Here is an 11199-nt window from a genome sequence, read left to right on the forward strand (position 1 = left end):
AGACCCTGTCTCAAAAAATCAAAAAAATAAATAAATAAAATAAAATTATGAAGTTTGCCGGGCGTGTTGGCGCATGCCTGTAATCCCAGCACTCGGGAGGCTAAGGCAGGAGGATCACTGTGAGTTCGAGACCAGTCTGGGCTACATAGTGAGTTCCAGGTCAGTTTCAACTACGTAGTGAGACCCTGTCTCAAAAATAGATAACTAAATAAAATAAAATTATGAAGTTTTCTTAAGCATTAAAATCTGAGTTTTAGGTGCAGAATTTTATAGCTGTTTATAGTGTGTACATTTTAAATTTGAAACAATAAATTTAAATGCTTAGGTTGTATCTTTTGAGGAAATTGCTAAACCCAAAATTAAAATACTCCAGTTCATTTTTCACTTCTTAGATTAGCAAAAAAAAAAAATAAATAAAATTATGAAGTTTTCTTAAGCATTAAAATCTGAGTTTTAGGTGCAGAATTTTATAGCTGTTTATAGTGTGTACATTTTAAATTTGAAACAATAAATTTAAATGCTTAGGTTGTATCTTTTGAGGAAATTGCTAAACCCAAAATTAAAATACTCCAGTTCATTTTTCACTTCTTAGATTAGCAAAAAAAAAAAATTTTTTTTAAGTGTATATTTCTTTTTTCTTTCTTTCTTTCTTTTTTTTTTTTTTTCTTTTTTTCTGGTACCAGGGATCAAACTCGGGTCCTTGCACTTGTGAAGCAGGTGCCAGAACCACTGAGCTAAATCCCCAGCCCAAGTGTATAGTATTTTCTATCAATGAAAATATATAGGGTAAATGACTAATATACTGCAAAACAACTTTCTTAAGTAGTGGTAATTGAATCCAGAGCTTTTTCAGTGTGCTACATCCCAACCTGATTTTTTTTGTTGTTGTTTTGTTTTGTTTTGTTTTGTTTGGGGGGGGGTTGGTACTGAGGATTGAACTTGGGACCTTGCACTTGCGAGGCAGGCAGCATAGCACCACTGAGCTAAATCCCTGGACCCCAGCCTGTTTTTTAATTTTTGTTTTGAGACCAGGACTTGCTCTATTTCCCAGGCTAGCCTCAGATTTGTGATCTTCCTGCCTCAGCATCCCAGAGTGCTGCTTTATTTCTAGGAATCTATCCACCAGAAATAGTGTCTCAAATTAGCAAATACTTACTAAGTATATTGTAACAATGTTGGGGTAAAACATTAGAAATAGCTAAATGTACATCAGAAGGAAAAAATGTTAAATAAGTACCAATTCATCCATGCATTGGTAAATTAGTCATTAAAATGAGTGAAATAGATTCACCTGTACTGCTTAAGCTATCTGTGACTCATTACATCTCCCCTCAACCCACCTTGGTACTGGGGATCTAACTTAAAACCTTTCACTTGTGAGGCAGGCTCAGTGCCACTGAGCTAAATCCCCAGCCCCACAATTATATATTTTTAAAGTACAGAACAATATAGAAAAAGCTTGTTCTGTAAAACGGATTTGTCAACTGTACTCTTTTCAACAGCATGAGTTTAGGAATCAGTGTTTCACTGTTTACTTTATACATATATATAATTGGTTATAATGTACCTTTGTCACTTGTGTTTGTTTTTGGTACTGGGGATCAAACTTGGGACCTTGCACTTGAGAGGCAGGTGGCAGAACCACTGAGCTAAATCCCTGGCCCCCTCTGTCACTTTTGTAATCTATGATATGCATAAAATGCAAATCAACTAGTTTTTTTTTAATGTACAGTCTGGCTTCTTCAATTTCCCTTTTGTCCCAAAAATGAATGCTCGCAGTAAGTTATGCTTTTTTTTTTCTAAATGGGAAATGAGTTAAGCCAGTTTTTTCCTCTTGTTATCAGAGTATCTGAAAATGCAAATAGGATTTCCACTTTAAGCACCTGAGTTAATGTTATATCTAAAAGGTATTCTTCTGGGCTGCAGGTGTAGTTAAGTGGTAGAGCACTTCCCTAGCATGCAAAGTCCTTTGGTTTTGATCCCTAGCATTGGAAAAAAAAAAAAAAGTTCTTACATTGAAAAATGTAAAAGGCAGTCTTTGAGTTGACAGCTGGAAATTTGTTGTTTTACTTATCAGTTTGATGCTGTCTAAGTAAATGTCTCTCTCAATTTAGGTTGGAAAGCCAGAAGATGATGATTTCCAGGATTTTCAAGATGCTTCTAAGTCAGGATCTCTTGATGATTCATTCACTGACTTCCAAGAGGTTCCTGCTTCTTCAAAAACAAATAATTCCCAGCATGCAAACAGGTATAAAAGAGTTGAACATGTTTACCGTTATATTTAATCTTTTGGGGGAAGGGTGTCAGCCTACACATAAATAAGAGGAATTAAGACCTTTCACTCTAATACTTTCCTTGATTTTTCCGTCTAGTCAGACTTTTACTCTTTGAACTTTTCTGCTCTTTGTCCACCTTAAAATTTAGACCCTAACATTTCCTCTAAGTGCACACCTGATTTTTTTTTTGTCTGTACTAAACCTGATTTATTATAGTTACATACATCTGTGCAGTGATGGCTATATGTTCTAGTACTAGATCTAGGACTTCAACTGTTGAAAAGCTTTTTAGGCAAAGCATATAATTTGATAATGTGCTAAAATGTACTAAAATTTCACAGAAATCATAGCTCACAATTCTGCTTATTTATGTGTCATGTCTGACATTAGTGGCTTTTAATGTTCAGATTTCTCTTTGTTTGCATAAACAGTTGTATTTCCCTAAGTACTAGCTTAGCCTCCAATTAACTGAATGGATCAGTACATTATTGACACCTTTTCATCTTTTTCTTTTTAAGTATTTAAATACTTCCACACAGTGGAACATACAGGCTTTTGGTAAGCAATATGATTTGGCTTCATTTCGAGATTTATTTCTGTTAGAATATCCTTCTCTCAGGTTCCTGTTTCCGTAGTTTTTCTCCTGTTCCATTTTAATCAATTAATTAAGTCCCCAGCCCAATTGATTGTTCCTTTTTGTTTGTTTTTTGTTTTGTTTTCCAATTGATTGTTTCTTTTTTTTGGTGGGGGCAGATCTTGTTGCTTGCGAGGTGGGCAGCAGAACCACTGCCCAGCCCCCAATTATTGTTTCTTGATCCTCACTTCCCTGTATTCACATTAAGATCTAAGGAATGCATATGATAGAGAACTACAAGTGAGGAAAACATATTCTGGTGTTAGAAATGCATCAGACATGTGTCAGCACTCCTTAAAAGAAACGTCAAAAGATATGACTGTACAGTACTCGGATGTCCAGCACCATTGCACCAGCACATGAATTGTTAACCTCATAGACGCGTGTTTCTGTTCCACATCTCTTACTTTGAGCAAAATTTGTATGTAATGCTGTTACCTAACTATTCCTATCTGAATGACACAAGATATCTCAAATTCATTGCATGAAATTAAATTTCTTTCCTGCTCAAAGATAAATAAAAATTTTTTAAATCATTCCTTTCTTTGGTCATTGGTATCACCTTATGTAGTCACCAAATTAGAAACATATTTCTTTTTGGCTCTTCACCCTCTCTCCTTTACCACCATCAACTTTGTCAGCTCTGCTTCTTATGGAAGAAAGCTTATATGTGACCTTGCTCCTGCCTACTCTGTCAACTTCTACTCTATGCCACAAATGACCAAACTGACCATATACTTTAAAGTTTCTGGCCTTTTTATGTTCTGTTTTCTCTTTATGATTCTTTGTTCCATTGTAAAACTCAGCTGTTTTTCCTAGCCTCTTCCCAGCAGTCCCTACCTCAAGTAAATTAAAGGTCCTCCTTCTCTACTCTCATAGTACCTTGTGAATATCAACGTCCTAATTGTAATTACTGGTTTTCTTGACTATTTTTTTCATATGCAGTGCTTAGCCCATGAAATGTAACTAGTAAAGCTTTGTTGGATGAATATGTCATTATATGAGGGCTGTAAACTGAAATCATCAGTTAATGGTTCAGTCCTCAGATGAAAATCTCTTTCAGTAGATGAAGTCAAAATTGAGGGGATAGAAAATTTTAAGATGATGACCAGCCCTGAGATGTATGAACTACTAGCAATCTTGTTTGGTATTATCTCTGTTTATTTGCATATACAATCATTGCAGCCATTTTTCGCATATGTTCCTTTTAGAGTTCTGATTCAACTATTTCCCTGTTTTTCTTGAAAATATTCTGCTTATATCTATAAATCCAGACTGATTATTCACCTGTTTATTCAGCACATAGATACTTAGCATCTACTAAGTGATGCCAGGCATCACTGGGGTAAGGCGTGAGAAATACAGGAGCAGAAACCCTTTGCTATCATAGAGAAACTTAGGTGTTTTCTTGGCTTTTTTTGTTTGTTTGTTTTTTGTTTTTTTACTTGTTTTTGTTTTGGTACTGAGGATTGAACCTAGGGCCTTCACAGTGAGCTACCTGACCAGTCTTTTCAGGTTTTGTTTTGTTTAGATGGTTTTGTTGAGTTGCTGAGGCAGGATTGGAACTTAGGATCATCCTTCCTCAGCCTCCCGGTGCTGGGCATTACAGATGTGAGCCACCATGCCTGGGTATTTATATTATTGGTTAAAGTTCTCTTATGATTCATCCTTAAATGTATAGTCAGCCCTCCATTTCTGTGGGTTCTACATACTCAGATTCAACCAAGTGCAATCTGGCAATATTCAGGAAAAAATTACATCTGTAATGAACATACATAATTTTTTCATGTTTTTTTTCCATACACAATATAATCTAACAAATATTCATGTAGTATTTATATTGTATTGGGTATTATAAGTAACCTGGAGATGATTTAAAGTATGTTGGAGGAGGTGCATAAGTTATATACAAATGCTGTATCATTTTATGTGAGAGACTTGAGCATCTGCATATGTATATAATACATACATTTATACTTATGAAAAATGAGTTCCCATCACAAGCATATACTAATAAAAGAACCTAAAAGAAAAACAAACAGAATTATATATTCTGACAGCACTGAAATGTAGGTATTTGAAATCAAGATTTCCCAAATTCACATTTTCTTTGGGATGCTGAATATAATCTGGCCTTGCCCTTACTTTGCTTTGGGCAGTGGTCACCAGTTGAGTTGCAGGAAGACCCACTTCAGCCTCATACTGTCATCACCTGGTGTTTTTCTTCTCTTATACACATACCAGTTAGACTGGATGGGGCCTGCCCTGAAGATCTCATAAATAGTAACTTGATTACATTTATAAACACCCTATTTTCAAATAAAGTCATGGTCACAAGAAGAAAATGCATTCCCTCATGCATGATAATCTATATTACCTATTGTGAGTTTATGTTAAAAGTAGCGAAGTGTAGGTGAAACCATTCTGGGTAGTACTTTTAAAGAGGAAAACGGGCATCTGTGAGAAAAGATGCAAAAGTAAGTAAGGTATTAGTGGTTGCGAACATTATTAGTTGGTGAAACAATGAGTTTAAGAGCAGCCCCAGTTGTGGAAGGCTTTATGATTTGTGCTGAAATCTAGCACATTTTAGGAAGAAGTGGCACAATGAGAGGAATTGTTACGGCTATGTGGGGGTCCCTTCAGCTGCTGTGGTAATCCTGTTGTTAAATGATGAGAGGCACTCCGGGGTTGGAGTTACAGACCCTGAACATTTTATGTTTGAAAAACCAGTTGGTCTCGGTATTAACACTGGATGTTAGAGAAGAGATAGCAATTGGTCCTAAAAGATGAAAAGGGCCTTGGAATACAGCGACATCCAGTTGTCCATTCAGAAAATACTTGCAGTGCGCTGGGCACTAGAGAGCCTAGAATAACCAACAAAGCAGACATAGGAATTGATAGAAAAAATCCAAAAGGTTTAAATTATAGGGGCTTGGGGTTGGTCAGTGTGTTTTATTGTTGCTGCTGAGATGAAAATGTTTCTTTTGAAATGTTTGTATTTAGCAGGGTGAGCAACTAAGTAAAGCCATCTGCCACAGCCATAGATCACAAAACATAAATGGATTCATTAGTGAAAAAGCAAAGTACATTTTTGATGGCCAGATTCTTAGTCTTTCAATGGAATACAGGTTCATAAATTTTAATGTAATATGCCTCTCTCACTTGAGTACTTTGATTAGTATTAAAGAGTAGAAATAACTGTTTTCCATGTTTAGAATAAATCATAACTACTGTATATAACTGGCATAAACACTTTGATGGTGATTTTAGTCTTTTTTTAAGTAATTATATTTAGAGAAAGAACCGGAATGAACACTCATTTGCAATACTCACAAAGTTATAGTTTGAGCCAAACTCTATTTGAGTGGAATTTTATTTTGTTGATTTTAATCAGCACTACTTCATTACTCAGATCTCCTCATTTTTTCGATTCTATGAATATAATTTTTAAATTAATTATATTCAATTAAATGTCACATTTAGTAGAAAGATTACTAGTGAGCTGTAAAAGACCATGGCTAAAATTGGAGAGTCATAGACAACAAGTATGCAGATCTTTCCATTTTGAGGGGTTTTTATCCTTAGGCACTAATTATCTTTATTCCTATGCATCATTCTGTACAGTGAGCTGTAGTTTAATTACTTATGGAACTTTTAAAAATCCACCTAAAATGTATAGATGATAACCTATTACATTTGTCAAGATCAGATAGGGAGCAGCTGTTTGATAGTGATTCAGAATTTTAATATTTCATGGCACTGAGTCCTAAAGCACCGTGGACACCCATTAGCATGTATGTGGGCGAGCCTGGTTTTTGCCTTGCTTGTAGGCCACTGATAAGAAGATTTAAATGACTGTGGAAAGACTTTTGCTCCAGGGCAAAGATTTCAATAGAAATCCATTTATATAACTTGTGTGTGTGATATTGAATGACACAAACTGGTGGTAGGATGTAGTCATTCATATGTAAAGGTTGTTCTTCCAGGGGGCTGCCTGGGTCTGATAAGAGGAAAACGGAAAAAAAAGAGCAGTGCTTTTGTAGTATGTGTTTAAGCCTTCCAAGAATTACCCACACAGATACTACTCATTACACTGTTTTTCCATCTAGTGAAAAATATATCCACAAGCAATGGTATCTCTATCTAATTTTGAAGTGATTGTTGTTTTGCTACAAAAGATAGCTTCTGGAACCACTGATGTGATCCTTGTAAAAATGCAAATTATATTAATTCTGCTGTTGCTTATCAGATAAATGAACTTCTGCCAGTAAGCACTGCAATATGATCAAAAGAGAAGAATTTACATGTTGTCTTGAACATCTCACAAATAGATTTTTTAATCTTAACTATCCCACCTCTGCACTCTGAACCCACTTTAGAGAAAAGTTATATTAAGGTTGATGTAATTTATCTTAAGATACTGGATTAAGAAGATATTGAATATGCATATTTGGAGCAGTTCATTTTTATAGTTTTATGGACTGTAAGGTAAATTGAAGGCGGTTACCATATTTTAATAATCTATTTTAGGGCCATTTCTAGATCATTACTTATGCCTTAAAGAGATATAGAAATGATTGATGCCCCTCTTCAGTTAATCATGAAAAACATTACTGCTTGCACATTGTTTTAACTTCTATTTTCAAGAAAAAGGACTGTGTTTTTAGTCCTTTGTGATGTATACATATACTTTTAAAGCAAGAACCCATGAGTTTTAACCTCTTGTTTGCCATTTTAACTCTAGGCACATGTTTGAGAATAAGAAAAGGATTTGCTGTTCTTATCATTAATTCTTTCTTAATTTTTCCTTTTAGTACTCCATCTCTGTTGATACCACTTACAGGAACTAAAGTATCGGCTTCAGTGGATAAATATGCAGTGTTTAAAGGAATTGCAGTGGACAAATTCTCTGAAAATACTATTCCTTTTGGAGGTAAAAACAGTTCTTAAGTTAATATTTATGAATGTAACATTTAATTAAGTTGTATAAATCTTAAAGTGGTAATCTTTTATATGAAATGTGTAACATGCTCATACCACATGTTAAGTATGATTAGTTAACCCCATCTGCCTTAGTTCTTTGAACTGTGGTCTAAAGGTTCCTATCCATAATTTAGCATCTGTCTTTCCATCATAGAGCCTGGTGACAAATATAGTGCTTTCAGAGAACTTGAACAGACAACTGAAAATAAATCTTTGGGTAAGTTTTTGATTCCTGAAGTAGACACATTATTTCCATTGTTAATAAGGGGAGTTTTGGATGGTTCTTTCTGAGGCACTCTTTAACATTTATTTTATTGTGTATATGTTTTTAAAAGGAAAAATCTGAATAAATAAAATAATATGGTGATTTTTGTGATACATACTCAAACTGAAGATATTTTAATTGAGAAACCCTTAATGGATTCCTACTACTGGCATGTTTAATAAATGTTTTGATACTTTCTTACTATGGGGATTATCTTGTGGAAGAGAGGTCATCTTTACTTTTTTGTGTTTTTGAAAATTATAAGAAGCTAAATATGGCTCAGTTGTTGAGAATGACTGTTCTAAAATTTATAGCAAATCTAAGTCAATGATATTTCCTCTGACAGTTTAATGCATTCCCTTTATCTGGACGTCTGTTCACAAATGGACAGTACCTAATTTTTTGTATTGGAATGTTTAGCAAATCTTGAACTGTTGAGGGCTGGGTATTTAGTTCAGTGGTTCTGTGCCTGCCTCGCAAGCCCAAGGTCCCCAGTTCAATCCCCAGTACCCCCCAAAAAAATCTTTAACTGTTGTTCATAGTACATTAGTCTGGACTGTGCAAAAGGCACCCAATAGTCTTTTCCTTTCAGGGTTTTTTGTTGTTGTTGTTGTTATTGTGGTACTTGGCATTTTTGGTTTGTTTGTTTTTAGTTTCTCAATTATCATTTGGAAATAAAACATTCTAGACTAACATTATATCTAAAAACAAGTACAAAATATTTTACATTAACAGAGATATGATACAGTACTGTCATACCAATAATGCTGGAGGATACAAAAATAGGCATTATTTGAAGGTAGGCATTGTGGCACGCACCTGTAATCCCAGCACTCTCTGAGATGCTGAGGCAAAAGAATCAGAAGCTCAAGTCCAATGGACTGGGGATGTTGCTCAGTGGAGCAGTGTCTGCCTGGCAAATACAAGGTCCTGAGTTTGATTCCTGGTGCTGGGAAAAAAATTCAAGTCCAACCTGGAAAGTTTAGAACTTAGCAAGACCCTATCTCAAAATAAAAATATATATTAAAAAGATCTGGCAATGTAACTCAGTGCTAAGGCTGAGTAATAACACCTTAGTACCACTACCACCACCACCACCACAAAAAAATGCCTTAAGACTTGATCTGCATTTCCAGCAGAGGACCCAACATATGATATACACTGTAAAGACATGCACTCTTAGGATTTTTTTTAATCAGAAGCACAGTTTTGTATATACTCTGCTCTTCATAAACATTAGCTAAAAATAATTTAAAAACAAGCCTGGTATCTGGGCATGGTGGTGCATAGCTATAATCTCAACAACTGGGAAGCTGAAGCAGGAATATTGCCTCAAGTTCAAGGCCAGCCTGGGCCATCGCCATAAGTTCAAAGCCAGCCTGAGCTACATAAGAGAGACCCTGTCTCAAAAAACAAAAAAGCAAGCCAAATGTGGTGGTACATAACTATAATCCCAGCACTCTGGGAGACTAAGGCAGCAAGTTCTCAAGTTTGAGACCAGCCTGGACAACTTATCAACTCATCAAGACCCTGTTTCTTAAAATACAGTGGACTTTGACTTACAAGCTCAGTTGGTTCCACAGGGTTGGTTGTAACTAAGTCAATGCAGCTGAGATCTGGATATTTACCTGGGTGCGTGCTATAAATAAAAAGAGGGAGATCAAGTTCATATATGAGACTAGTCGTAACTTGAGGGTCCACTGTAAAAAATTGAAAAAAAAAATGGCTGGGGATATAGCAGAGTTCAAAGGCTCTGAGTTCAATCCCCAGTACCACCAAAAAAAAAAAAAGAAATTCATGCAAAGATGACCAAGATGAGGCAAAGAAGACTCAATGCTACTAGTATTTTAACAAGATCTTTATTTCCTGTTTCCATGGTGAGAGCTCTGTGGAAGGAGCTGCCAAGTAGCTTTTCAAAACTTCAAGGCCACAACTAAAACAAAGCATCATTTCAAACAGAAACAGTAGCCAAACACTATGCACCTGCATATGTCTAAAATGCTGACATCAGTATTTCATCATGCAGGACTTAGAATATAGCTCAGTGGCAGTGTGCTTGGCTGACATACACAAGGCCCTAGATTTGTTCCCCAGTATGACAAAAAAACAACAATTAATCGTCTGTTTGCTCATCTAGGAAGAAAAGGAGATCTGTTACTGTGTGTTACTTGAGTTTGACTTAAGTCACCTTTGTGCAGAATTTTCAAGATTTGGGTGTGGGTTTTATGTGCTTTTGTCATGACCATCTCTGATAGAAGGGCTTAAAAAGAGTGGGAGTATGAAATGATCATTTCAAGGCCATATATGTAAAAACTGAAAGTTGGTGTATGAGGTTAAATTGTGCTATAAACTTGATGTGTAGAGTTTAGGTAACCCATAGGTCAAGTTGTGTCCTCCAAAGCTTAACTGTGCATGTTATAAAATGTGTATACTCTAATGAGGATTTTCTTTGGGAACTGTACTACCTTCTAGTATTTGTGTACTGAATACTCTAAGTTGAGACATCCTTCAGTAGTTACTTACGTCTACCCTTCTGCTTAGGGAAGGGGAGTATATAAGAGTAAGGTGTGGTATACTGTTTAAGCATCTCTAAAAATGGTAAGCCACTTCTTAGAATATTCAATCCCTTGTAGCTTTTAAGTTCCAGAAATGTTTCTTTGTATTCATTGAAGTCTTTGGAATATCAAATCTATTTTTTCTTCAGTGTCTGTTTTAGTCACTAAGAATATAAAGATGAACCCTAGAGGACATTTTGAATTGTTTTCATTTACTCTGAGCAATGCTGTCATTAATTCTTGGGCCAAGGCAGTTTTGAGGTAAATAGCATGGTTTAACATCAGGGTTCTTTGTGTAAAAGAGTGTTGGTGATCATCTTGTATGTGTTAAATCTATAAAAGATAACAGAGAAAGACAGTGGTGCCACCAAAATGTGGACAGTATCTTAGCCCTGCTTTCTTAGGCCTTAAAATCTCCAAAATTGTTGTGCTTGCTTTCATTTCTAGCTTAACATTAATTCTGACGCCTTCCACTTAGTAGCTAAT

The 11199-nt window shown here is 35.5% G+C and overlaps 1 protein-coding gene across 19 annotated transcripts in view; it reads left to right on the plus strand.

The window, feature by feature from the left end:
* Positions 1-11199, plus strand: part of Synrg (synergin gamma) — a 61724-nt gene that overhangs the window by 17896 nt on the left and 32629 nt on the right. For all 19 annotated transcript variants that reach the window (XR_780762.2, XM_010626809.1, XM_010626812.1 and 16 more), the window contains 3 exons: positions 2115-2248; positions 7725-7843; positions 8048-8110. Coding sequence is in view for 18 of the 19 variants with exons in the window: in XM_010626809.1 (XP_010625111.1) it covers positions 2115-2248; positions 7725-7843; positions 8048-8110 (316 nt within the window). In the remaining variant the exon portion in view is untranslated. The remainder of the gene's footprint in view (positions 1-2114; positions 2249-7724; positions 7844-8047; positions 8111-11199) is intronic.

Source organism: Fukomys damarensis, unplaced genomic scaffold, assembly GCF_012274545.1.
Source record: "Fukomys damarensis isolate Sample0158 unplaced genomic scaffold, DMR_v1.0_HiC HiC_scaffold_13, whole genome shotgun sequence".
Taxonomy (NCBI): Eukaryota; Metazoa; Chordata; class Mammalia; order Rodentia; family Bathyergidae; genus Fukomys; species Fukomys damarensis.